The sequence below is a fragment of the Piliocolobus tephrosceles genome, chromosome 9, assembly GCF_002776525.5.
Source record: "Piliocolobus tephrosceles isolate RC106 chromosome 9, ASM277652v3, whole genome shotgun sequence".
NCBI classification, from domain to species: domain Eukaryota; kingdom Metazoa; phylum Chordata; class Mammalia; order Primates; family Cercopithecidae; genus Piliocolobus; species Piliocolobus tephrosceles.
Window position 1 is genome coordinate 123,412,819 of NC_045442.1, and position 27,955 is coordinate 123,440,773.

General features: G+C 51.4%; 2 protein-coding genes and 1 pseudogene across 6 annotated transcripts; 2 read left to right on the plus strand and 1 right to left on the minus strand.

The window, feature by feature from the left end:
- On the minus strand, positions 1–25,782 carry GATA3 (GATA binding protein 3). 4 transcript variants are annotated; one of them, XM_023230530.3, is made up of 6 exons: positions 25,688–25,782; positions 19,077–19,686; positions 16,149–16,685; positions 10,807–10,952; positions 5,325–5,450; positions 1–1,171 (listed from the first exon to the last, which is right to left on the minus strand). In XM_023230530.3, exons 2-6 carry the CDS (start codon positions 19,315–19,317, stop codon positions 887–889), a joined length of 1,335 nt encoding a protein of 444 aa, XP_023086298.1. In that variant the 5' UTR covers positions 19,318–19,686; positions 25,688–25,782; the 3' UTR covers positions 1–886. The 4 variants fall into 4 exon arrangements, with proteins under 4 accessions (XP_023086298.1, XP_023086297.1, XP_023086299.1 ...); XM_023230529.1 differs by lacking the exon at positions 25,688–25,782 and adding an exon at positions 21,208–21,387; XM_023230531.1 differs by lacking the exon at positions 25,688–25,782 and adding an exon at positions 20,080–20,324 and having other exon boundaries at positions 10,807–10,949.
- On the plus strand, positions 23,104–27,913 carry LOC111554846. The gene is made up of 5 exons (XM_023230532.1): positions 23,104–23,725; positions 25,935–26,135; positions 26,358–26,430; positions 27,266–27,469; positions 27,683–27,913. Exons 1-5 carry the CDS (start codon positions 23,703–23,705, stop codon positions 27,788–27,790), a joined length of 609 nt encoding a protein of 202 aa, XP_023086300.1. The 5' UTR covers positions 23,104–23,702; the 3' UTR covers positions 27,791–27,913.
- Positions 23,724–24,517, plus strand: LOC111554847 (annotated as a pseudogene). The gene has a single exon (XR_003309557.1). The product of XR_003309557.1 is annotated as a translation initiation factor IF-2-like (transcript).
- Positions 27,914–27,955: the final 42 nt, after the last annotated feature.

The following is a 27,955-nucleotide window of genomic DNA, read 5'->3' on the forward strand; positions in this document are numbered from 1 at the left end:
CTTAGGCCAACTGAATGTAATCTAGTTTATTCAACCAAAAATCGAGAGAGAAGGAAAATATTGAAACAAACAAAGGAAAGAAAGCAGTTCTTAAGACTAGCAGTAAATAAATTTATACAACAATTCGGTCTGTATAATATGATGAAATAAATCTACATCTTTTCTTATTTTGGTGCTTTGAATTATACATACAAACAACAATTACAGGGACTTGTTCACAAAGCATGTAGGCCCAGTAAAAGGCTCTCTGAAACCCTCAATGGCAACTGGTGAACGGTAACACGGATTGCCCGGAACTGGTATTTCCTTTGCAGAGGCCAACAGCTTTGAACGAATGATTCGCCTACAACTTTTTTCTTTTTTTTTTTTTCTTTTTTCTTTTTTCTTTTTTTTTTTTTTTTTTTCTTTTAATGCATCAAACAACTGTGGCCAGTGAAAGGAAACAAAACTGGCAATTTGTCCTTTTGAATATCAGACCTAGTTTCTTCTTAATTTCCACACTCTATTTCTCTCATATTCCTTAAACTTCTTGGCATCCTTCATGCCTTACAGCTACCCAGATGCAATAAAGTCATTGTACAGTATTTCTTACAATATAAGTTATATGCAATGTTCAGCATTTTTTTTTTTCACAGCACTAGAGACCCTGTTAAATAGGGGATATGAGTCAGAATGGCTTATTCACAGATGGGGTCCAGATTCAGTGGTTGGAACACAGACACCACAGTGAGCTCCTTTGCAAAGTGGCAAACATAATTTTGCTTTCTGCCTTCAAAAAACATATATCCATCGCGTTTAGGCTTCATGATGCTGCTCCTGCAAAAATGCACGTCGAAGGGGGCTGCAGGGACTCTCGCTGGCGGCCCTGCGAGCCTCAAGCAGGGCTCTAACCCATGGCAGTGACCATGCTGGAGGGGTGATGCGGTCCAAAGGACAGGCTGGATGGCGGGTGCATCGGCGTGGGCGTGGTCAGCATGTGGCTGGAGTGGCTGAAGGGCGAGATGTGGCTCAGGGAGGACATGTGTCTGGACAGGGCGGCCGGGTTAAACGAGCTGTTCTTGGGGAAGTCCTCCAGTGAGTCATGCACTTTTTTGCACTTTTTGGATTTGCTAGACATTTTTCGGTTTCTGGTCTGGATGCCTTCCTTCTTCATGGTCAGGGGTCTGTTAATCTAAACAAAGATCAATTTTTTTTTTTTTTTTTTTACTTTTTGGCTGCCTCTGAAATGCACAGGCTCTCCCACACCAACAAGGGTTCCACCGGCCGCCCTGGTCAGGGATCCGTTTCCATTTCAGCCGGCCCCTTCCTCTATCCCACTTTCTCCTGTCTCTGTCCCAGGGACGGAAGAACTCAAATACATACAGTTACCAGATTAGAGACCCATCTAATAGCATTGTATTTCTCTGGTAACGAAAATGGAGTTCACTTGTCTTATTTCTTTAGAACTTCCTTAGGCTATATCATAAGAATCGAGGTAGTGAAGAATCTTCAAGAGGGAAATACCATTTTGTCTACTCTGACAAATCTGAACTTGAACAGCACTCCCCAGGTCATCAGCCTCTAGGTGGTTAAGGCCGTCTGCCTTGAAGAAATGAGGACTGTACCGCTCTACTGAATAACTTGTGGTTGCCTCTTTTCTACCTGGCCTTTGAGAGGTCATAAAATCTTCCCCTAGAATTTATATGTAGCAGGGTTATACTTCACGAAACCATGCGTTTCTTAAAGGTGATCTCTTTTTTTTTTTCTTTTTTTTTTTTTTTTTTTGAGACGAAGTCTCACTCTGTTGTCTAGGCTGGAGTGCAGTGGTGCAATCTTGGCTCACTGAAACCTCTGTCTCCTGGGTTCACGCCATTCTCCTGCCTCAGCCTCCTGAATAGCTGGGACTAGAGGCGCCCGCCACCATGCCTGGCTAATTTTTGTATATTTAGTAGAGACGGGGTTTCACCATATTGGGCAGGCTGGTCTCGAACTCCTGACATTGTGATCCACCCAGCTCGGCCTCCCAAATGCTGGGATTACAGGCGTGAGCCACCGCGCCTGGCCAAAAGGTGATCTCTTGCCTCTATATTACTCCAGCAGCAGCTGTAGTGGTTGCAAGTGCTATTTCCACTTAGCTCTGACTCTCCACTTCTAACCAAACAGCCAACCAACAAATCAACTAGTATTTAATAACCACCTATGGGGTGCAAAGCACAAAAGGGCACTCATGTTAATAAGGAAAGACCAAGAATGTGCTAGAGTAAAGAGACGGAGACCAGACCCTACTCTGAAGATCAAGAGACTTCAATCTCGAAGACAGCTACCATTTCTCTCTTCTTGATAAACCTCATTTGCCTTTTAAAAATACACTTGCTTTGGGGGCCCAGAATCAAGAAAGGAAACTTGACAAAGTAAACAGAAGCTACTCCCCACAGGGAGGCAGAGGCAGACTAACCCCGACAGCAGACATCTGCCCGGAAGAGCAAACTCCACATCTGGCCACATTCCCAGGGGAGGGTGGCAAACAGACTCAAGGAGGGAATGTCAGTGTCGGGCCGCTCCTGACTTCCCAGGCTGAAAGCATCGCTTTCCACCACAGTTCTCAAGCGTGGAGAACCCTTGGCTCTGGGTTTTACCTATCTATTCCCAAAGCCAGAAAATCACACCTGAGAAAGGGAGAATTCAAATGGCCAGTGTGCTGAGAGCAGCCAACACCCAGCTTCCCGAAGATGAGCTGGGAGAGGTCACCTGGAGAAAGAGACAAAGCCCCACACTGGAGCTGAGACCTTATTTCCCCCACACCCAGGAAGGCAATGTGACCGACGGCAGGAGAGCCCAGAAAGGTCACTGCCAGAAGAACATCTCCAGGTTCCTTCTTCAAAGTTTTCATCAAGATAAAGATGCAGACTACAGAAATGACAGGAATCTACTCCCACATCAAATCTTCACCAAGATGATGTCCAGATACACAGCTGTGGATGCTGACATCTAGCTATACATAGCCGGGTATCTAAATATAATATCTAGTTACACCAGTAGCCACACAACCCCAGATAACCAGTCACAACACCACTGAGAGATGCTGATACCGAGGTAGGCAGTTATCTCAACACCTAGATAAGAAGAAGGAGCTTATGGTGTCCATGTAGACATGTCTAGAAGGGCAGAGCAAAACGCAACGCGATGACAACGTTAATAGATTGTTATCTCTTACTGTTCAATACACATCAATCGCCTCCTTTTACAAGTTCCTGGTAAACCAGAGAAGACAGAAAAACCACTCTTGAGGATGAGGAAGTTTGTCTCCCACTCACCCGAGCCCAGTCATGAAGACCAAGCTCATTAAGACTGAGGAGGTAGAAGTGAGCCATGCAGAGGATTTGTCAGCTTTTCTTTGATTTGAGAAATTCATATTCTTCAGAAATATATTACATATATATATGTATATGATCAGACACAAGTGAGATCATATCTCATCCCAGCTAACTATTCAAAAAAGCATATAACTAGTTAATCTCCTGTAATTCCTATACTTTCACGGATATAGGGATGAAATATACATACACACACGATTCGTTACGATTTTGTTGTACTCTAAAAAAAGACAGCATTCCCTTTCCCCTGGTTCTCCTCTTAGTTCTGACACTGCCAACCTCCCAGGAAAGCCTCCTGACTCTGAAATGGGCCCCGATTCTTCTTTCTCAGCCACGTTACCTTGTGCAAGCAACTTGCTTTTCTGAGTCATAATTCCTTCAAGTAAAACCGAAATAAAAATAATTTCTGCCCCATCTACATCATGGGACTATCTCAGGCTCAAATGTAATCAAGTAACAGGAAAGTTCTTTGAAATCCATAAATTACGGCCCAGAAATAACTTCATAGGCAGTGCTGATGACTTGATAGCTAATAAACCCTAATGCTAAGAGCCTAATAGCTTATAAGCCCAAGTCTTCCAGATTTTAATCATGAATCTCTATCTCTACTGCAGTCAGCAAGTAAATTCCCCAAAGTGAAAACAGAACTTGGATTCAATTGCTGATAAATGTATATGGACCACAGTCCCAGGACCTAAGGGGAAAGAAGGGATCGTAGTAAGACTCTAGTTTCATTCATTGGACCGGGACCACAGCGAGAGAGATGGCACAGGCAGGGAAATGAGTGTATAGAGCTCCTCGGAATCACAACAACTTGTTCCCAAGAAGTGAAAAAGAAGCAGGGTGCTGGGGTCACCCTAAGAAGTTCTCTATGACTCAAAAAATCCAACCAGAAAAGCTTCCTCCCCAATTCCCAGGTATTCCTGAGTAAGATGAGTTCATTGCCAGAACCGCCGCAAGCAAACGTCCCTGTCTCCTCCCCGTTCAGCCCCAGACTTTGCCAAAGTCAGGTCGGCCAAGAGAATTTAGGAGAATCAGAAAGAGCTAAAAAGGAAGGAGAGAGAGAACAAGACAGAGAGAGACCAAAATGACCATTTTTGTCTTTGGAATTAACGTAAACTTGAAGCCTCACTAGGATCATGGCCTGTGAGCCAGAATGGTTTCAGGAAAAAGGAAAAAAAAACCTGAAAAAAAACTTTTTAAGGTTAAGATATATTACGAAATGAGAGGACCCCAAATGGAAAGATTAGAAATGACACAGCTAAACTCAGGTGACTGGCAATTACCATTCTGCTAACATGACATAAAAGGAGAAAATGACAGCTTCTTTTCCCTGGTATGGTAACTTCTCCCAGGTGAGCCACCTTCCTCAGGAGCTAGCTCTCTGCACGTAAAAGTTGGTTCGGACAAAGACATCAGACAAAATCTCTCAGACATTTTTTCCGTGTCTTTTATACGGAGAATCCATTTCAAATTCATAGCACAGATTTAGCCAAGACTTTTTACCTCTCAGTAACCGAATGGATCCTCTTGGTTTCCAGAGGCCCTACCACTCATTACAATTCTATTTACCTTTCTCTTTCACTCTCTCTTTCTGCAAAAAGTTTAAAATGTAAGGAAACAACAACATAGGACCGGTGGCTGTTTTTGTTTTCCAAAAGGAAGATTTTTTTTTTTTTTTCCGTTATAAACCAGACAGGCCCAGCCAGCACATCGGATTGCTGCATGGTATGTGGAGTGTCCAATGCATACCAAGGGGGCTGTGTGGCCGCCAGGCTGTAAAACCCCTCGGCCTCAGCAAGGCTATGCTAGACAAAGTAGTTTTCCAAGCTAGGTCCTATTGCATCGATTATTTGGAGCCTGTGATCTGCCCCCGCGGTGGGCGATTCACATGGAGAGGGCGGTGGTGACACTGTTTGCCAGTCACCATCAGGAAGGGAGCCCTGTTCTTGCTGGTCCCAGTCCACTTACATTGTGCAGCTTGTAGTAGAGCCCACAGGCATTGCAGACAGGGTCGCCATTGGCGTTCCTCCTCCAGAGCGTGGTTGTGGTGGTCTGACAGTTTGCACAGGACGTCCCTGCTCTCCTGGCTGCAGACTGAGAGTGGGGAGAGAGGAGAGGGTAAAATCAAAACAAATGTTAAATGTGTTGCCATCACTATGAAGACAGCCTTAAAAAAAAAACAAAAGGAAGGAAGAAATTATCATTGAAATCAAAACTAGCAAGTGGCCCACATGAAAGTGATACAGATCCCCAAAAGCTGCCTCGAGAAGAAAAATGTCGCCACTACACTGAAGCATGTCAGGATTGCAGTAACGTGGCCAGAATTTCACCCACCACTCTCCGGTAGGAGCAGGAAGCCAGGGCCTCCTCCCACAAAGTACACCAGAGGGTTCATTTTTATGGGTGGCAATTTTGAATTAGCCAGCCAATTTTGGAACTGGGCTTTCAGTTGCCTTTTTCACCAAGTCCAAGGCCACAAGAGGTCGTTTCCAAACTCCAACTCAACTCCCAAGAATATCCATCCTCAAACAGGCTCCGGTCATCAGCAAAGGAAGCACAAAGCCAAGCACCAAAAACACTCTGGATCCCAAATAAAGAAATGCTGAGTTATCAAGAAAACAGCCTACTAACACAACAGCAAATTCTGCAAAGAATGTCTGTGCAAGTGTGTGGCATGCACACATGGGTGACACACCTGAGGAAGCGCTGAGTAGGACATCCTAAGTTGACAAGACCTCCTAAATTTATACAGCCTGCACTTACTTTTTTTCTCTTTTCGAGACAGAGTCTCACTCTGTCACCCAGGCTGGAGTGCAGTGGTGTGATCTCAGCTCACTGCAACCTCTGTGTCACGGGTTGAAGCAATTCTCCTGCCTCAGCCTCCCAAGAAGCTGCGATTTATAGGCACCTGCCACCACGCCCAGCTAATTTTTCTATTTTTAGTAGAGACAGGGTTTTACTATGTTGGCCAGGCTGGTCTTGAACTCCTGACCTCAAGTGATCCGCCTGCCTCGGCCTCCCAAAGTGCTGGGATTACAGGCGTGAGCCACCACAGCCTGTGCTTTCAAGCTTGGTCACTTCCCATTCACGAGACAGCCATCCTCACTCTCTTTAGGTGGCTGTCACCTAAATTTGATTCACCAATCAAACAAACTCAAAAGACCAAGGAATGTTGCCACTCATCAGGAACCAGAATTCAAGGATCCAGAATCCCTTGCCTCCTCTGATACCAGTTCACCTTCGTGAAATCAGGCATTTCCTATTTGCTGTTCACGGAGTAGCATAGTTGCAGGTCAAAGGTCAGCCTCAACTTGAATTTTAATTCCTTGGTTGTGTTACTGCCCTAATTTCCTTTAAAAGAGAGATTTTTCTTTCACTTTTTGACATATTTAAATTGATCAAGTGACTATTCTCTGTTCATGCTTTTAAAAAAAATGAAAAAAACCGTTGGAAGAAAATGGAGTTGGGTCACTTCTAATACTAACCTCTCTCTCTTCCTCACCTTCTATCACGAAAAAAAAAATATTAACTGCAAAATTATCCCCGTTCCTGGATCAAAAATGTTATCAAAGGAAAGGTAAGAGAAGAAAGAGTTTAGTCTCTGTCTGTGATGAAGAAAATTCTGGTATGGTTATAAGAACACAGAACAAGAACTATAGGGATCGTGCTACAGTTTTGTTTTTTGTTTTTCATTTTGTTTTGCTTTGTTTTGAGACAGAGTCTCGCTCTGTCGCCCAGGCTGGAGTGCAGTGGCGTGATCTTGGCTCACTGCAAGCTCCGCCTCCCGGGTTCACGCCATTCTTCTGCCTCAGCCTCCCGAGTAGCTGGGACAGCAGGCACCCGCCACCACGCCTGGCTAATTTTTTGTATTTTTAGTAGAGACGGGATTTCACCATGTTAGCCAGGATGGTCTCGATCTCCTGACCTCATGATCCGCCTGTCTCGGCCTCCCAAAGTGCTGGGATTACAGGTGTGAGCCACTGCACCTGGCCTGGGATCCTGGTACAATTTTATATCAATATTTTATCAAGCAAAACGTTGAAGTCAACACCCAAAGCCACCAAATATGGAGAACCCAGTGGCAATTTTGAATTAACCTGAGTGACCCTTTTTCTTTCAAAGTTGCTAAATTGTTCCACAGATATGCTCCTGTGGGATATAAATAACAGAGTATATTATGACCTTTTTAAACAAATTCTTTCTTTTCTGTATTCTAAGGAACTGGAAACTAAAAACTGCCCTGATCTATCACAATGGAGAAGATGGGAGTCTTTTGCTGTCCATCTTGAACGTAATTCACATTGTCCATGAGTGTCGATTCTAACCCCATATGCCTCTGCCAGACTGCCTTTATGAAACGTGATAATTTAAGGCTGAAACAACTGTTTCATTTGTGTACTCTTCGGGAGAAAGTACAACATAAAACCAGTGCTTAATGATTTTGACAATTAAATTATATGTGATTATTATCTTCCTATAGTGTTTTTTTTTCTTTAGAAGAGCTACTCAGATATAGCAGATTAGTATCACTCAGGCACCTGGGTTTCCTAGCCCAGCAATTCTGAATGTACACAGTACAAGCGTATAATGCCAACTGGTAAAATCAGAGCTCCAGATGACAAGGTGCAGCGTGTAATCTTTTGCAGTCTATTGACAGCAACCTAAATAAAAGCAAAGGAAGATGCTTCCCGTACTGCAAACTTTATGGGAACTTAGGGTCTCTCAAAGCCATACTGTTTGGGTCACTAGCAGGAGGTAGAATATATTAAGGCAAGCAGCTCAGCCTCTCGCTAGTGGTGAGATGGATGAAAATCCTGGCAACGCCAGGGGGAAAAGAATCTATGAATCTTCCTTTCAGTTCTCTCTCCTGTTTCCTGCATTAGTTTCTTCAGAGTTGAATATGCATCTCACAGAAGAGCTAGCTATGTATGGGCTGAGTGGTCTTCAGTGAATCTGCAAATGTTTTCAACAAAAATAGCAATCTGGAACTGGAATAAAGGGTTAGGGAATACAGGAAAAAAGAAAACAACGGGTTCTAGGTGTTCAGAAGTCAAATACATCTCAGGGCTGAAAAAAGACAGAAAGAAAGAAAGAGAGAAAGAGAGAAAGAAAGAAGAAAGAAAGAAAGAAAGAAAGAAAGAAAGAAAGAAAGAAAGAAAGAAAGAAAGAAAGAAAGAAAGAAACTAAGAAAGAAAGAAAGGAAAAGAAAGAGAGAGAGAAAGGAAGCGAAATCTGAATGTGTCCTGTGTTCTATCTCCCTGTAGCTTATGAATTCTATAGAAATAAAAACATCAAACCGCCCAAGACAGATGATTAAGAAAGAAAAGACAGATGAAAATGTGACAGTCATTGAACTCTAAAATTCAAAGCAATTATTACTCAGAGTTCTAGAGCTTTCCTATGAAAGGTGAGTGGAGACAAAATTGTATAAAATGGAAGTACGATCCTCCTCTGCAATCTGACCAGACACAAGAAGAAAACCCAAGAAAATGTCAAATAAACTTTTGCTCACCAATCAGCCCATACCTTAAGACTTTTAATCCTTCTCTTTTGCCTTCTTTACTTTTATTTAAAAAAAAAAAAAAAAAAAAAACTATAATGGTACCAAGACACATTTTAACAAGAAGGTTTTTGTTGGGTTTTTTTTTTCCTCTCTCTCTCTCTCTTTTTTTTTTTTTTTTTTTTTTTTTACTAGGGCCAGGTTTTTGAGTGATTCAAAACATTCTTTTGTGGTGTGATCATATTCATTCTGCACTAACACCTCTAGCCTTTTTTTTTTTTTTTTTTCAAACACTTCTTGTTCTGATACGCTCAAACATCTTGGTGTTTAGGTTGGGGAAGCTGAGTTGTTGTTTATGAGTTATCTCCAGTGCTCAGATATCCGGCAGCTTTTTCCTAGGAAGTCAGCTTTGCACATGAGAGAAAGGAAAAAAAAAAAAAAACCAAACTGCAGGAGGAGAGCTGGGGGAAGGTTGAGAAAGTTGGAGAAGGGGCAAAGATCAGAAAGAATAAAGCCTCAATATCCAGGATTGTCAAAGATTAAAGTCATGTGGACATTTCCATCCCTAGAAAGTTTTCCTTCTTCGGCCGGGAGCGGTGGCTCATGCCTGTAATCCCAGCATTCTGGGAGGCTGAGGTGGGTAGATCACCTGCGGTCAGGAGTTTGAGACCAGCCTGGCCAACAAGGCGAAACCCTGTCTCTACTGAAAAAATACAAAAATTTGCCAGGTGTTGGGGTGTGTGCCCGTAGTTCCAGCTACTCGGGAGGCTGAGACAGGAGAATTGCTTGAACCTGGGAGGTGGAGGTCACAGTGAGCCGAGATTGTGCCACTGCACTCCAGCCTGGGTGACAGAGTAAGACTCTATCTCAAAAAAAAAAAAAAAAAGAAAGTTTTTCCTTCTTCAAAAGAGGATGTGAAACGTGTTGAGTTGCACTACAATCTGATGGGGAGGGCAAATAATTCTTTAAAAAGAATACAAAAGTGTTCTTTTTCCTCCCTTAGAAATTGATGGATGCTAATGTATCCATCAATCTGCATGGGGAAATCCCCTCCTCCCATATCTACTTGGTGAATGTCAGCACCACATTCACATTTTGATCTCTTAGCTGTGGCTAGAGTTGTTATTTGTGTGTCACGTACATTCACTATTCAAACTTCCAAAGAGGAGCTTGCAAATGAATGTCCCTTTTGAGTCTTCCTTATAAATGCTTGACAGAACCAGGTTTTCTCAAGGACCCCTCATGCTTCAAAAGTTTTTTAAAGAATAATGAGAGAGGAGGGAAAAAACTATCACCCTACTGGTAGTAGTTCAAAGAGAAAATAAGACCAAATGCCAGGTATGAGAGGACTCACACGACGTTGCCCCCAGGAATTGCCTGTGGAAAGTTCTCGAATGCTGAGACCAAGAAGGGAGGAAAGTGGCATTAGGCTCACTGGTTGCTAGTGAAGCCTCTGAAATTCATTTAATCAGCTCCAACCATTTCGAAGCATTAGCATAACAAGTCCATCCACTGCACCGAGTCTGTGATCCTTCCTAGGAAGCCACACACCACAACTTCAGGAACCCACTCTGGATGGTTTCTGGAACATTCCATCCTCATACTAAATATCTCTATCTGTCAAACAGCGCTCATCCATACATTTAAACCAGCTGCGCCGGTCCTGTTCATACCATTATTCTATTCAGGAATACACTGCAGATTTGATAACCAAGGATTCAGTCTCCTTAAAATTTTCACAAGTGACTTAAGAAACACGGATGGGGAAAAAGAGTTGTTCTGTGTATCAAACTTGAAAGAAAAAAAAAAAAAAAAACTACCCCAAGCCAGCTGACATGATTGGAGGCTATCCTGTCAATCAATTTCCTGCAGAAAGCTATCCTTCCGGAAGAGAGGAAATGAGAAACCCGGAATGGTCAGCGTGGAATCCATCCCTTCCCGAGAACTTACCAGCCTTCGCTTGGGCTTAATGAGGGGCCGGTTCTGTCCGTTCATTTTGTGGTAGAGCCCACAGGCATTGCACAGGTAATGCCCCGTGCCATCTCGCCGCCACAGTGGGGTCGAGGTTGCTCCGCAGTTCACACACTCCCTGCCTTCTGGAAACAAAAGCACAGATAAGCCACTTAGGGAAGGAAAACACGCGGGAAGGCTGACAGCATTTGGAACTGGGGGAAGAAAAGTAAAATGGAGAACTTTTTTCCTTCTCCTTCCTCTTTTGGGGAGCGTGTCCACCCCCACCTCTTTCCAAGACGCTCCAAAGTTGAGCTGGGGAATGCTGTCCCCGCGTGACCTCTCCCCCGACACACATAGAGGCGCCCGCAGAAGGGGTAGATGCATCGTTGCAACAGAACCCTGTTCTTGGCTTGCCCGACCTGATGGAGAAGATCGGGCAGGACTGAGAAGGAACGCAGATTCCAGCTCAAAGACTTCCCTGAGAAAATCCTGAGCCCTGGATGGTGGCAAAAGCCACACATTCCGTTCATTTCCCTCAAAGGAAAAAAGGAAGACAAAGGTGACCCATTATCATCATGGGTCTGTCTATAGAGATTGATTAAATAATGAAGATTAGGATAGGGGAAAGGAAGGATTAATCAATGGCTAGATAGGTGAACAAATAATAGATAGATGTATAGATTGGTCAATCGGCTGATTGATTTCAGTAGCTAGGGTTTTAGATTTTACTTCCAATCAAACTGTAAATGTCCCCGGCTGGAGAGGAAGCGATTAGGACCCAGCAGGGGTTTCCATAGCTTTCCAGTCACTGTTACAGAGACTGAAGTTAAAGTATGACCCCAGCCAGGGTGTGCAGGGGGGAGATGCAAACTTTAGGCGGGGAACCCAGAAGAGGGGGAGGGAGGGAAAAAGGAAAAGGGAAGGTTTGGGAGGACAGAGTGAAGCCGATCAGAGGAAGATCAGGAGAAGAGGCAAGTTAACGAAGGGGGGTGGCTGCTCATTAACCAAGGCCTGCCTGCAGTTTCTCTTTTTCCAAAAACACAAACAAACAAAATAAACGAAAAACCGGCCAGGCCGGTAGGGAGTTTGAGCGGCATATTCACTCCCTCAGTCCCGGCTGGAAAGTGACCCAGACCCACCCAGAAAACTCCTTGAAAGAATCCCTTAAATTACCATTTCAAGACATGGGGGAGTTTGCTAACTGATTTCAACTTCTGCAGGAGGAAGAGAAAGATGCTTTCTAGGAGAATCGCCTTGCTTCTGGGGGGCCCAGGGACACCTGGGTCTCTAGTGCCCAGTCTCTTGGTGCGGGGAGAAAGCCAGGACTCCCATTCCCTGAAGGAACAGGAGGCTCAACTCCAGTTGGTCCCCCAGAGAGGGGAGGCACAGAGGAGGGCCCTGGAGGGTGGGTAAGGAAGAAAAATGAGCCCTGAAGACTGTTTTGTTTTAAGAGAGTAATTAATGACCTCCAACCTGCCTGGACCACTGGGGTGGAAACAGAGAACGCAGTAAGGTCCTTAGAATTTTGATTCCCCTAAAAGGAGGAAAAATCTGCCTTGGCAGATACGGGACCTATTGGGCCTTTGGAAAGCCCCAGACCAAGTAGGAGGGATCTAGGGGGGGTTCACACTTGGGGGCCTGTGATCCTCTCCAGGGATAAGTTCTTCAGGAAAGTTAAAGACTTTTGCAAATGGAAGAAGGTCTTGCACCCTTTTCCATGAGAGTCAGGGATGGTGCCCACTAGTTTTTGTCTACTTTGCTTTTTCAAAAAAGAAAATTGAGGACGTAAGAGAGGTTTTTTTTTTTTTTTTTTTTTTCTCCACATTCCAAAAGGTTCTTAACCCAGGGTCCCCAGAGTGCCTTCACTGTGCCCCAGAACCCCTGAGATTAAACACAAACATGCCACAATTCGTGCCAAAGGCACCTTCCTAAGCACCCAACGGCTCTTCTCAGTTCTTGAAAAAGACTCAGGCCTGAATCACACCCAGACACCTTTCAGTTGGGGTCAAAAGCCTGAGGGATGTGGCAGACTGGATGTGGGGGAGGCTGGAAGGAAAGAGTGAAGGGTGAGTGGGCGAGCAGCCGGCTACAGCCCAAGCCAGGAGGCCACAGGCCTGCCTTTTTGCGTCCCCGGTGGCCGCTGGGTTAGCTCCTTCTAGAGCAGCACTGGCCCTGTCCCAGCTAGGACTGCAGGCCCACTACCCACCCTGCCCAGACAGGGGACCCCTTCAGGCTCCTCCCCTACTTGTGCACTGGGCAGAGGGCAGTGTGAGGAGAGGCCGCTGTGGTTGGAGGCGGGGAGTGTGGTTGCCACCCGGCTCCTGGGCACCCTGGCGCTGGGGGACCTCCCAGTCTGACGTGATCAGTCTGATTTCCTTTCATTTGCAGGGCGCTGGGGAGGGTGATAGCTTCCTTTTCAGAAACACCTTGAAAGCTAGCAACGGTTACCTCTTCAACAAGGATCTGCACACTAGGGCAATTTTCTGTCTTGATTCACTCGGCAAGTTTGCCATTGCCTCTATGGGCTTTTCTTCTTTTTTCCTTGCTGCCTCTGATCTGTGACTTCAGCAAACAGCCAATTTTCCTAATGGAGGCCCTGACTCTCTCGTGCCTTCTTTCCTCCCCACTCCTCACCCCTGCCTGCTGTGAGCTGCTCAGGCAGACACCTCTCTCTTAGGTGACAAGAACCACAGAGCTGCGAGGCCTCTTGACATTCAACAGCTGCTGGCAAACGCCTCTTACTCTGCCTTGGCCTGAAACCCTGAAACCAGGCTGTGGGAGTGGGTAGAGGGCAGGGCAGGAGCTTGGTCAGAGGACAGTGGAGGGAGATGCCCAGCTGGAAAGGTGGCAGGGGAGCTAAGAAGCGGCCCTGGATACAAAGACTCTGTCTTTTGTTTGCAAAAGCTTCGTCCCAGCCCTGAAAGCCTAGGCGTTAAGACAGCAATAGGTGCCCTAACCACAACTTCAACCGTTTCCAGCGACAACCCCAAAAACTCTCTCTTCTCTGTGTCCTCCTTCAGCAAATGCATTTGCAAAGAAGAGGTTAAAGGGGGAAAAAAAATAGAGAGAGAGAGAGAGAGAGCAACCACTAAAACCAAGAGAATCCCCTCCTCAAGAATTCCCACCACCTCCACCCCCTGCACAAGGAGGGGCTTCTCAAAACTTCCCCTCCACACTCCCAAAAGTCCCAGCCCGCTCGCCGCCCCCGCCAGGTGTGCTGCTCTTGGTTTTCATGACTGTGAGAAAGGAATTAAGAAGGAGGAAGTAAAAAGGCCAAATTGCAATGGCCTCCTCTCCCCCTTGCCAAAAAACCAAAATCGGTGTATCGGTATTCCTAGCTCTGGCTTAGGGAAACCACAGACCTCTCTTTCTCCCCTCCATGTCCAGAGTCTTACAGAAAGAAATGAGAGGAAAGAAAAGACTAGACTTAAGGCCGAAAGTGTGCACAAGAGGAGGAGAAATCAAACACGGAAATGAGGGTAAAGAAACCAGAGTATCTTGGAAAAGTCACTCTGTCCCCCCCGCCCGCCCCCCCCCCCCCCCAACCACTACCCCGGCCTCAGATACCACGAGCTCTCCCCAACCTCATAGCCTTACCAGAAAAGAGAACTTTAAAAAAAAAAGAAGAAGAAGAAGAAGAAGAAAAAGAAAAGAAATCCTATCATGACCTCAAAATGCACAGGTCTGCTCTCTTTAGATTTAGCGACCCAGCCTGTGTTTCTGAGTCAAGCTGCACCCCACTTCTCCTTAATCCTTCCCTCCACCTCCAAGCCCAGCCCCTGCCAGGCACCACGGCCACTTTGTGCCTCCAGCTCTCCCGGCCTCTTGCTTTCTTTTTGACTCCACCAGCTAGCCTGCCTCCCTCTCCCTCCTGCCTACTTTCATGTACTGAACATGCAGGTCTGAGTTCTTCTGTCAGCCTAACCGCATCCGGACTCTATTAAAGTTCCTGGCTCGGGATAAACAATGCAACTGTCGCGTGCAGCAGTCTGAAAATAATTGGATTAGCTAAAACATATCAACTAAATAGAGACAGTCCTGCTCAGGCAGTCGGAGTGAATGTCACCCTGGAAAAAAACCCTGAAAACTGATCTCATGGTCACTGGGCTCCCAGAGTACTCCCTCTGAAGTTTTTCAAACCAGAGCTTTGGGAGCTCGGTTTCAAGGCTGCTCATCTCATCCCTAAAAGACAAGTGATTTTCACGATTGCTTTCTATATAGGATCTATACAGAGAGAGAGCAGAGGCAAGATACCTGGAGTGGATCAGGGAAGAGATGCCCACTCTGAAATGGACACGCCTAAGGAGACATCAAAATCTTCACCAAACCCTGTCTAAAAATACAGTTAAATCGATCTCAGAGAATCCCTAGCTCTCTTTTGACTCAATCACTTTGGTTAGAAATGGAATTGGTGATGGATTGATTTATTTTTAAAGCCAAAGTATTTTGTGGGGGGGGGGGTTCTTTCATGCAAGTAATGACACCAATTGAATAAAAATGCAGCGTGCTGCTAGGCAGCGCTTGCATTTTGGAAAGGAACAGAGCACAGGAAACTGAGATACACACCTGGAGCACTTTTCCGTTCCTTTCTACCTCCTCTGGCTGCAGCTCAGCCAAGCAGTATGTCCTAATACGGCTTCCTGCCCCTGCCTGCACTGAGAGCTCTAGGAGACGCTGCAGGTAACTAACTGGGCCAGGCAATATTTGATTTTCATTCAACTCGGCTTCCCCAGTGCAAAGCCACCACTTTCTCTCAGTTCAGCTGAGAGCCCCCTCTTCCACGCAGAGAATATGTGTGCAGCTTTGGCCAGGCTCTTGCACACACACTTTGTATCTACATGTCTAATAAAGGACTGTCCTCACTGCATGGTCCCCTTTGAGCTGAGCGAGAGGAACAGTCAGAATGACAGAGGCCAAAGGGGTCATAGAGGGACCTGTGTTTGTTTAGGCTTGAGGAGGTTTCGTTTTAGCATGAAACACTCAAGATTTATTCCCTCGGCCTTCCATTTGGTTTTGGAAACTAAAAGTTACCAACCGAATCCAGAAGTCCTGCGACAGGCAGAAGAGGGCATGACTTTGTTTTTGTTTGTCTTTTTCCTTTCCCAGCTCATTTGGGGGTTTTAAATCAGATCCCACTTCCCCTCTGCTTCCGAAGCCAGGCCTGAGCTAGGATGGGAGGACATGCAGTGCCTTCTCGGCAGGAAGAATGGGAAGAAATGGCATCTCAGCGGGCTTTGGGACACACCGGCTCCCCGGAGGGGTCCCTCTGGGTGCGGTCCTGGATTGAGGAAAAGGGGAGGAGGGAGGAGAAAAAGCTCCAGGGTAGAGCTGGCTCCTACCTGTGCTGGACCGGGCCTTGGGCCTGGACTTGCATCCGAAGCCGGTGGGGGAGCCGCCCAGCAGACTGCTGGGGGGGAAGAGTCCGGAGCTGTACTCGGGCACGTAGGGTGGGTAGGTGGTGATGGGGTGGTGGGCCGACGAGGAGGCCCCCCCCAGGGCGGTCATGCTGCCACGGGAGTGGGACGACTCCAGCTTCATGCTGTCGGGCAGCGGCACCTGGTACTTGAGGCACTCTTTCTCGTCCTGCCGGGCCGAGCCGGCCGAGCCCGGGGTGGACAGCGACGGGTCCGGGGAGACGTCCTTAGGTGGGGTGGGCGGGAAGGTGAAGAGGTGCGGGCTGGCGTGGCCCCCCGACAGGGAGGAGGACGAGGCCGGGGGATAGACGGAGAGGGGCCCCGGGGAGCCGTGGTGGATGGACGTCTTGGAGAAGGGGCTGAGGTTCCAGGGGGAGGCGGCGTGGTGGCTGCCCAGGGCTTTGCCGCCGTCCAGCCAGGGCAGGGATCCATGAAGCAGAGGCGGGCGGCACACCTGGCTCCCTGTGGGGCAGCGGGGAAAGGGCAGGACAGAGAAGGAGGGTGAGTGTGACCCTGCAAGGCCGTCAGGGACACCTGGGGACTCTCTCCCTCGCACTAGCCTCCCTTTCAGCAAAAGTCCAAGCACAGACAAGGGCTCAGGCCCATTCTCTCATCCCAGTGGTCCCAGGAGTAGCTGCCTGGCACACCTGGGGGTCAGGCTGGGGACAGAATCCTTCACCCCTCTCTCCCACAGGGATGTCCCATCAAATCCAGCAGAATGAAGGGCCTGTGGCTGACACCCGAGAGGTTGCTGCAGGGTGGAGAAGGGCCCCTTTGCTTATTTGGCCTCTCCAGATACACCGCCTAAATCACATTCCCCAAAGTCTCTCTCTAGAACCTGACTTGATTTATGGGTTTCCTTCAATGGCCCTGAGTTCCCCGACTGGGACTTAATCCCAGTCAGCCTGATAAGAGAGACGGCTGTGAGTGAGGAGGCCTGAAGGCTGGAGCCCGGCCACACAACTGCTCCACACCAGAAAACGACCCTGGAGTCAGGCCCAGCTCCCAGCACTGAATGCAGGAAGGAGAGGCCTTGGGACAGAAGTCAGGAGATTTCAGGGTTAGTTCCCGGAAACCTAACCCAGTGCTTGCTCAGAATCAGCCAGGCTGCCTGCAAAAGGCCTGAAATGGGATTTGCAGGGACATTTTCATTGCTGGGGCTGTTGGAGAAAGTTCCCAAGGCTGGACCCTGGGATGGCCGTTTTCTCTACTTTTCTCACCCTCCCAAATCCTAAAGGAGAAGGAGATAACATAAGCCCCAGGCGCCCTCCATAAAACTATGAGCCCACCAGTGCCACAGGTGCGTTTTCACCTGAGCCCCAAAGACACAAAATTCCAGTTGATGTATATATTTTAAATCAAAGATGACTCAGATACAGAGTCTGTTTAGCCTTCCTTTACAACGCACAATAAAGTAGCTGTAACTCATGTACTCTGAGGGGTTCATTTAAAAAGCAAGTGCAAATCCACAGACTTCTTGATCTTTAAATCGGGTACCTGCCTCAGCATTTGACATTCGATTCAACCATTAAGAACAATACTGAAACTAAACTTAAGAGAGAGGAAGGGGAGGGGAGTGGAGAGGGAAAGAGAGTTCTCTGAACACCAAGGGTCAAGATTCATATTATGCAGGAAGTAGTATAGTAAATAATATTAAGTCTGCCTCTACCGCATTTCCACTTAACTGTTGATCTGCACACAACGTGGGCAGAGAGCGCCCCATCCGCAGAAACGATTGTTTAAAACCTGGCGACAGCAAGGTAGAGGACGCCTGCTGCCGGAGGGGCTATGTCATCGGTGCCTAGGCAGGCTCTAAGTAGGGGGATCAGGGCAGAATTCCGTCTGGCTGGACTCAGAAAGCCTCACACTTTTTCTGACCAATGTTTTGCCCCTGTTTCTTCTTTAGGAACAAACTTAGAGCTGGAAAGTATTCGATCTTTTTTCCTCAAACTGCACAGGCCCGGTCTTTTTTTACATTTCAAAACTCTCCTAAACGTCTCCAGGTGAAAGGGGGAAAGAGGTGCTTCTGGAATTGCCTCTATTTAAACGGGGGTGTATCCTACATCTTAGGTGGGAGGCTAGTGGAGGGCAGTACCCAGAGACAGAGTATAAGGCACGAGTTGCAGGCAAGGAGGCAACTTGAAAGCAAAGACGCAGGAAAATTCTGTGCAGCCGGGAATCTGGGAAACGTCAGATCCCTCAAACTTAAGACAGGGGTCTCCCCTCCAAATCCCTTCAGCATCAGAATTCCATTCCTGAAGCCAAGAGGTAGGAGACCTGTCTAAAAACCAAAGGCACTAGCTTTGGGAAAAGGTCAAGGAGAAGGGTGTGAATAAGTAAGTCTCTGGGGCCTTTCTGAAAATGTGCGAATTGAGGGACGCTGGCAGAGGCCGCCCCCCTAGAAAGAGCTAGCGGGTAACAGGGAACGCCAGGTTTTTTGGAAGAGCCGGGTTCCAGCCGGGCTTGGCCGGCGCCAGCTACCGGGCCCAGAGAGCCCGGACCCGCGGAGACAGAACCAGGGCACCCCACGCCTGGGGACATCCCGAGACCCCCCCTCCAAAACCTGCAGCCGCGCAGGGACGAAGGGCTGCGGCCTGGCGCCCGCCAGGTGAGCGCCAGGCCCCAGGGCCACCAGCCGGGAGAGGCGCCTGCTGCGACTGTTTGAAAACACACTCTGGCGACGAGCAAGAGGCCTTCCTTGCCCATTTCCGGGCCCCAATTTTTTTGTAAAAGAACCAGGAACGGCAGATGGGGGCTTTCGATTGACCTCTCCCCGCCCTCAGGTCCTTCCCGACCTCCCCGAGCTGGGACTGACGCAGCCGACAACAGCCCCCGCACCCCGGGCGCACTCACCATGGTGGGTCGGAGGGTACCTCTGCACCGTGGCCCTGACCGAGTTTCCGTAGTAGGGCGGGACGTGGTTGCCTTGACCGTCGATGTTAAAAAGCACATCCACCTCCTCCGGCAGTGGGTACTGCGCCGGGTCCATGTAGGAGTGGCCGAGGCCCGGGTGGTGCGTGTCCGGGTGCTGCCCGTTGAGCACGGCGGGGTGGTGGTGGCTTACCCAGCGCGGCTGGTCTGCCGTCACCTCCATGGCCTCGGCTGCGCTCGCGCCCTCTCGCCGGGCCCGGAACCCGCGCGCGGGGAGGGAGGGCGGTCGGCCTGGGAGGTGGAGGGGCTCCTGCCGTCGGAGGGTCGGGGGTCGTTGAATGATTTGCTTTCGGTGGGGGGATGGGAAGGCTGGGAAGCAAAGGTGAGCAAAGGAGAGGATTTTAAAAAACTAATCTTGGAGGGGTCTTTTAGCAAAGAGAAGACGGGGAAGACAAAAATCCAAAAACTGGGTACGGCAGGATAAAAGGGGACCAGGTTGTAAAAAGGGGCGACGACTCTGGAATTCTGCGAGCCAGGCTCCTCTGCACCGGGGTCCTCAGCCGCTCCGAGGCGGAGTCCCTCCTCGGGTCACCTGCAAGGGAGAGAAGGGGAGACTTGGATGAGCCCCTGAGTTGCTGGAGTGGCACCACCTCCCTTCGCGCCGCCCGCCCGCGCAGCGCACCCGAGACCCGCACAGGCGCGCGGGGAAACGGCCAGGGAGCCCGCAGGACTCTCAGGGACGTCCCTGCAGCCTGACTCGCGGGAGCCGGGGCTGGCTGAGCAACTTGGAGGACAAGTCCCAGGGCTGACTGTTGCAACTTGGAGGACAAGTCCCTCCCTCGGGGACACCGGTCCCGGGACCATCCCCTCAGCCCCTAGAAAACCTCCAAAAGAGGAGAGTTGAGTTTTTAAAATTGCTTTACGTCCTCCCAAGTGGTTGGGGGCAAAAAATAAAAGATAAAAAAAAAAAGTCACCAGTACCAACCTGGGTAGCAAAGAGCAGAGAGGAGAAGGAGGCGGCGGCGTACGACCTGCTCGGTCAGATTGCGTAGCTCGCTCTGTCTCGCTCTCCCTCCGTCCCTCTCACTTCTTCTCTCGCTCTCTCCCTCTCTCAGTATTTTTTTTTTTTTTTTTTTTTTTTTTTACAGGGAATGCATTCTTTCTGAAAGTATCAAGACGGCGCCAGGCAGCTCAGTGTTCGCAGACAGCTGTGGCGCGACGCAACTTAAGGAGGTTCTAGTGTCATCCGCGCCGAGGGGGGAGGAGCCTGGCGCTGGCGAGTAGGGGACAGGATCCCCGGCACAAGGAAACTGCAACCCAAACCGGCTCCAGGACTTCTCCCCCCGCCCCGCGCACCCCCGCCCCTCCTCCCGCCCCTCCACTGACCGGAAAGGGGCGCCGCAGAGGGCGGCCGCGGGCGGAGGGGCGGCGGGCAGGGTGGGCGAGGCCCGCGGGGCTTAGGGGCGGACGGGAGGGAACGCGCGCTCTGGCCCTTTAAATGTGGCCTCGGCTCCTGCGGATTCATTCGGGTCGGGTGGACGATTCTGTCCCAGTGCAGCCAGCCTGCCCCATTCATGAAGTTCATTTCGATGGGCAGACTTTTCTTTTTCAGACTTTTAAACAATAGGCACGCATGGATCGTCATTAGGATCCAATGCAGGCTGTTTGGGAGAGCGCATCGATGTGGGGAGACGTGCGCGTTAAATTGATCAGTAAAACAAAATGTTTGGTGTCAAAGTGCTTTGAGATTTGCCTCTCCGGCCGACTTCCTAAGAGGGTGAGGCATCGGGTAAAGGAGAGATGCCTTTGACTGGTGAGTCCGTGTCAATTTTGTTGTCACTGTCACCTCTTTCCCGAGCCTTCTGCGCTCTCGAGCCCCCAGAGTGAACACGCTTCAGCTGTTGCAGCTGCCCTTTCCAGACCTAATATTTGTAATCAATGTGTGCTTTTGACTTGAGTGGCAACAGTGAGGGATTAGAAGGGGGGAGGGGAGGGGAGGAAGAATGGCTCTAACTCATTCCCCGAGTACGCTCAGTGTAGACGGACAGAAAGAATTCGGTCTTCACTCCAGGAACCCAACTTTTCCTTTCGCCCCGCCCGGAGTCCTACTTACTCCGGCTCCCGGCGTTTCTCCCCCAGTCGAGGAAACCAGCCCTCAGTCTGCACCGACCCCAACCCCGGCCTCCGGTCGGGGCTCCACGGCGACCTTCCCCGGCTCGCGGGTCTCCAGGCCAGGCCACGCTCTGCGCAATGGGCACCCCGGCGCGGAGGGCACACGGCTGCAAGGCGCCCCAGAGAGGGGGCGGGGCGAGAAGGGGCGGGGCCTCGAGGGACCAATCAGCGGGCGAGGCTGCGAACTAGCCGCGATTGGCCCGCCCCGCGGGCTCCAACCTGCACGGCCCGCTCGGTCCTTTGAGCCACTGCATCCCCTAGTGGCGCCCGGGTGGCTGCAGCCGCCGGCCCGAAAATGCTTCTCGGGCGAGCAGGGGTCAGGCGGGAAAAGACTCCAAATCCACTCTCTGCTCGCCCCCAGGGCAATGCTGAGAGAAGAGGGAGTGGGTTCCGCCGCAGGCTATCCCACCGACGGGGCTGAGAGCTTAATTTGGGGTTTTATTTGGAGACGTTGTGCCCTCTTCGCTCTTCTACTCCATAAAATTCCCTACAAATGCAAAAATTCGAGATAGAAGAAGCTGGCCCTGAAAGTAAGTTCCGAAGGATTCCTTTCATGCGGTGAAGGAACATCAGCATTCAGCTTCAACTTGGTGTGTGAGGGTTGTCGTGTTTTAAAACACTATCCCTGTAGAAAGATTAGTGAAATGTATTGGAAGAAGTGGTGGAAACGCAGCTCTTCCTGGTCTTGCGTTTGGATCTTCTTTGGAGTCCTCACCTTCTTAAATCTGATGTTTGTTTGAAATCTGGGCTGAATTTCCATATATAGGACAGAAAGAACCCTAATTTTTCTTAAAGAAAGCTCTCCCCCACGTTTCGCCTGAGCCCACTTGGTCTCCCGTTATTAGGCGGCCCAGTTAAGAGGCATCGATTTTCCTTTCGTTCTCTGACCACTCGTCTCTCCTGGGCCAGCCAAGCTGCCCGCATCTTCTCCTGCTCACAGCGCTCTCTAAACCTTTTAATTATTTAGTTGCTGTCTAACATTCACCGGAAACCTCTCCATAAACAAGGAGAAACGAACGCACACGCATTTTTTGCTAAGAAGCCCGGGATTAAGATGAAGGATAGAAGCTGAAAGAAAAAATGAAAAATGTTTCTCCGCCCGTCAATCGGGGGGTGGATGCGCCACGCAGCGTGAGCCCAGCTTACAGCCACGCGTAAAACCAAGAGCAGCCCTGGGTCCTGCGCGCGGAGACCTCAGAGCCGAAGAGAGAAGTCCCCGCGATAGAAACGCTGCGGATGCCAGGTCTTGAAAATGCTAACTTCTGAGGCTAAGAATTATTTTAAAGCCAAAAAGAAAAGACTGGTGAGGAGGCCTTCCGGTGCGGGGGCGCCTCTCCGCTAATTTTGGATGGCGAAATGGGGATTATTCGTTTAAATTCAGTTGCCAGCACCAAGTCGGACTGGCCGGGGATGGAGCACAGCAACCCCCGCCTTTAGAAAAATAAAAAATCTCCGAAGGCCCTTCTTGGTCTGGGTGGTTTGAGGCTGGCAGAGAGGGGTGGGGGGCCTGGGGCTGGATGCCCCGGGTAATGGAGCCAGCCGGTAGGGGGTATTTAACATTTAATTCCCAGCCGGTCCGCCCCTGTTCCCGGACTGACAGTGGGTAATTGGGAGAGAGGACGTTGCTCTTTTGATGGCCCGCGCCGGCCAGTCTCGCCGACGCCACACTGGGTTTGACGTCACGGGCCCAGCCCGGGAGCCCGGAGCACAGGGCAGCGGGGGAGGGAAAAGGATGGGAGGGGGATACCCAGGAGGGAGGGCCGAGGTCGGCCCCGGGACCCACGGGGAAGGAAGGGGGAAGGGAGAGAGGTTGGAGAGGCTGCGGCGCGTGGCCTGAGGCGGGGAGCCGGGCTGCGGGGGTCCGAGCCAGGCCAGGCGCCGGCATGACCCGCCTCGCCAGCAAGAGCAGGCCGGGCTTCCTCCTCCCTTGGCGGGGGGGGGGGGGGAGGGGGGCTCCTGGCTGGGGGGAAGGGGGATAAGGTGGTCCTGATTCTCCCTGTGCCACAGCCACAAAGCCGATCCTGGCCTCCTGCGGAGGAGCCTGAGCGCCTTCCCGCAGAACTGACGCGACCCCTCCCCAGGTACCTGGGCCTCGGCCTGGTCTAGCGAGTCCCCTTCCACCCAAGGAGCAGCCAGCGGAGCTCGGGTGGAGGAAAGCGAGGAGGCGACCCGGAGGATGCCGCCGCCGCCGCCGCTGCAGGGCCCAGGGCTTCTGTAGGGCACAAGGCCTCCCTCACCAGGGTAAGGGGCTGGCGATCAACCTGGACGCCTAGGACCCTGGGAGCAAGCATGCCGCAACCGAGCAGGCGACGGCGCGGCCACCGCCTGGAGAGGAGCCGGGGCCCAGGGCGGCGTGCGGGGCGGTGGCAGCCGGCTTGGCCTATCTGAAACCCCTGGCCTGGAAGCGGCTGCTTTAGGCGTCAAGTTGAGCCGGGTATGTGTGTCCTCTTGGGGAAAAGGTGAGAAATGGAGCCGGAGTTTCTCCGCTCGGTAGGGGTTAAGCTGGGACCCACACCCCCCCCCAAACACATGCCCACGTGCAAGTCCCTCCCACCCGCCCTCCCAGGGGCGAAGAGACCCTGTCCCGGTGGAAGTGGGGACACCCAGTCGGGTACAGAAAGCAGAGGCCATGGCGCAGAGAGGAGTCGCGGCTTTCCGGGGCTCAGCCCTAGGGCTACGGACCCAGGCTGCGGAGATGCTCGCGCCACCCACCCGAGCCAGGCAACCGATGCTTCCAGGCGAGCTCCGCGGGGCCGAGGTGCCGGGAGAACCGGCCCCGGGCGCCCGCGCGCTGCCCGACCTGGGTAACCGGCAAAGTGGAGCCCCGGGGTCGAAGTCCTAAAGTTACTAATCCCGCGCAGGGGGAGAGAGCATGCCTCGGGCCGCCCGGGGCGGTCATTTGAGCGTGTTTACTTAAAGACTTTGCAAGCAGAGCGCGCGCGAAATCGTCGGATTTCCAGCAAGGCAGCAAATATTTGCAGGCAGGAGAAAGAAGCGGAGCCGAGCCGCGCCGCCGAGTCCCTCCCCCCTGAGCCCCGGCGCCGGCCTGGGCGGACCCGGCCGCGCAGTTAAAGACAGAAAAGAAACCGGGAATCTGCGAGGCTGGGGGGCGGGGAGCGACACCAAAGGCCAGAAACTGCAGCACGGCCGAGGCCCTGACGAGCCGGGCCTGGGGGAGGAGAAGTCCCTTCCCATTCCAGCTCGATCAATCTTGCTGGGCTGCGATCGGTCAGTAAAAACAGTGTGAAGCGGCCGCTGTCGCTGTGAGTCTGGGGAGGAAGTGGAGGCCAAAGGTGTCGAGGCCGGCGCCAGCGCCCAGCACCAGCCAGGTCCGCGGCCACGCGGTCTACACGCCGCAGGCCGGGGGACAGAGCTTTGCCGGGAGCAGAGCATAGCCCGGCGGGGCCTTTAATTGGGTGTCTCCATTTTAATAGAGGCCATTGTTCGAGCAATTAGCCAAAGACAATAACCGCCCAGAGGCGTTTAATTCGATTCCCTGCGCCGGCCGCAGTCCGCGCCGGGGCGCTCTGTAAGAGTGGCCGAGGCTGCGCGGAAGGGAGGGTCCGCTTGGGGAGGCGCCGGCTCCTTTCCTTGCTCGCTTTGCCTTCAGTGTGGGAATTGGAAAGGGCGACTGGGGCAAGATGAAAGCGGGGCGAGGGCGACCTGAGCCAGGCCAGGGCGGGAAACTTGTCCCTGGCCTCGCTAACCCACGCCGGGCGCCCCCGGGCCCGCCGCGCCTTTCGCTGCGCGCGTCTAGCTGTGGCAGCCGCGCAGGTCCCCAGCGCCTGTTCAAAGGAGAGAAGCCGCAGGACGGGGTCGTGAAAACTGGCCTCCTTCCTCCTTAGCCCCGGGTCCCCATTTCGGTCACCCGAACCATGTCCAAATTTCCTTCCCTATGGTGGGAGGAGGGGCAAAGGAGAGATCCCGGATAGTGGCGCGCGCACACCTCCCTCTCCAACCCAGCCAGTCTCACTGCCCCCTCCTCCGCCTCGGCCCCTGGATTAGGTTACCCTGGCCGAGCGAGGGTTTTTACTGGATAGGACTGTAGCACAGGTAAAGCTGTATAAACAGCTCGCCGGCTGCCGGGCGGGAGGGTTATGCCGGGGACACGGCTCCAGGCGCCACCGCTGGCCCCGGCTGCGCGGGCCACACCGCGGGGAGCTCGCTGCGGCAAGGCGCCCCGGACCGCTCAGGTTAAATACATATTATCTCTGCATCTGCCGCCCGGGCCTCCTTTTTCTTTCCCTGACGAGCTGAAATGCGGAGAGCGGGGAGCAAGATCTAAACGGGAGGAGAAAGCAGCCGGGCAGTGGGCAATGCTGGTTGAGGATCCCGGCCCAGCAAGGCTGGCTCTTCTCAAACAAAACCCAGCGAGCAGGGAACTTGGGGAAAAGCAGAGAAAGAGGGACCCTAAAACTCACTGGCGAAGGGAAGATGATGGAGGCGGGTGCGTCCAAGGGGCAACTCTCCCCGCGGCTCCCACGCCCACGCGCCCCGGGCCCGGAGTCTACCTTCCCTGTGAAATGAGCCATCGTTTTGGGGGTGGTATGTGATTTGATTTGCCCTTTTTTCTTTTCCTTCATTTCTTTTTTCTTTCTTTTTTTTTTTTTTTTTTTTTCCTTTTTTTTTGTTTTGCTTATTCATCTACCACCGTTTAAAACTCGGAAGGAAACCCGCCCAGGCCAGGAGGAGTCGCGAGTGGTGGGGAGAGTCAAAAAAGAGGAGATGCGCCGGGAGATTACCCCCGCCCCCGCACTCCGCCCCCAGCCCGGCCCCGGCCTCCACTTCGAGGGATCCTGAGCCTCCCACAGCCACTACCACCTTTTCCCCGGTTGAGAAAACCCCTGATTGTAGCGAGATAAAAATTGGGTAGGTAGGGGTGCAGCGGAAAGGGGGAGACGGGAAGGGAGAAGGCAGGGGATTTCTGCTTTCGGGTTTAACAATGCACACGTGAGGCGGGTGGCAGTTGGGGGGAGCCCTGGGTTGGGTGGGAGAGAAAGAACTCGCCTTGAGGGTGAGTGGAAAGCAATTGGAGTCACCCTGGAGGAAAAGTGCCCTTTTCAGCTCTCTCCCCCCTCCTGGCCTTGGCAGGTGGGGGAACAGGTGGATGCCGCCGGAGAAAAAGGGACGGAGGCAGCCCAGCCGGCGGCCCTGGGTCTCCAGGGTAAGCCCGAACCGCTTACCCTCCCTCAGCGGCATCAGTGACTCTTAGGAGCTTGCTACTTCTAGACCCAGCCTCTCCTCCCTCCCAGGGCACCCCTCAGCCTCACTGCTACAGCACCCAGGACTCCAGCCCCTGCACCTAGGAAAGGCTCCAGCCTGGCAGAAATTCACCCGTTTCAAGGCTTGGCCCACCAGACCTTAGCATTGCCGGGTGAGGTGGGGTGCACGCGGTGCTCAGGACGGCCAGTGGAGTCACCTGCTCCACTCCCCCTGCCTGGACACCCACCTCCTCACAGCTACCCAGCTCCTGAGGCCCCTGGCCAACTACAGCCCCAGCCCCCAGCGCTGGCCTCACCCGAGTCTCCTCCGTCTGCTTCAGTTTGGCCTTTTTGGAGGAGAAGGAGGGCTTTATCTGGGGACTATTGTGTTTTGACTCCTTTATATTAGCCAAGGAACTGGAGTGTGATTGTAGCGGGACGATCTGGCAGGCGGAGTGTTCACAGCAGGGGTAGGAAAAGAGGGGGAGGGGGACTCCGTTCAGATCCTGGAGACAGTAGAGGCGCACTTTTAAAAGCACAAGCCGTTCGTGTCTTCCTTTGGACGTGCTAGAGACCCCCTGGTAAAAAATCCATGTTTGTGCCTGGCTCAGAGGTGCAAAGGAGAAGGTTTGGCGTGCGCACCCTTCTCCCGGCCTCCCTTGGTCCCGGGCTGCCCCCTACCCACAGCCTCTCCCTCCCGGCAGCTCAGCTGTAGGCTGCCTTCCACCTCGCGGACCCCAAGCAATTTGTTATATAAAACAAAACAGCAACCAGACGCATGTGCCTGTTCTTCACTAGCGCCAGCAGTCCAGCAGCGACGGACACCCGGCGGACCTCAGCCGGGACGCCTCGGGCAGCTGCTTCTTGCTCGCTGCCGCACCCACCTCTGCACCCCAACTCCGGTCAGCCCAGCAGCCAAAGCAAAAAGGAGATTCCTCAGTTTGCTCCCTTGGAGGCTGCAAAGCCTCTCTCTGGTTATTCCAACCATTAAGGAAAAAAGAGGTGATGGGAAAGATTTGGTCTGCACACAAAGACATACCAGAAGAATGCACATTTATGTGTAAAATAGCCCAGGCACCAAGAATGAGACATTACTTCAGTACAGCCTAGAAATGGTTAAATATGACTGAATGCTAGAGGACAGGAGTGGTTTTGGGATCTGCCCCACACACCTTATCAGGATCCCTAATTCCCCGCCATCTCCTATGGTTCCAGAACACAAACTGCTGTAACCCCCAGAAGAGGAGTTCTCAGCCACCTGGCTCCCACGCACCTGCCGGTTCCCCAGGCACTCTGTGTGTCCGGGGCAGCTGGAAACCCTAACAGAAAACCCCTACCGAAGAATGCTCACGAGTTCCCACTCCCATCCCTTCTCTGCACCCCTGACTGTCCCCACCTCCTTTATCTTTTGCAAGAAGGCAGGTTGCAAATGTCAAATAAAGAAAAATGCAGCTTGCCAAGTCTCCTTGCTTTTGGTGGGGACAGAAC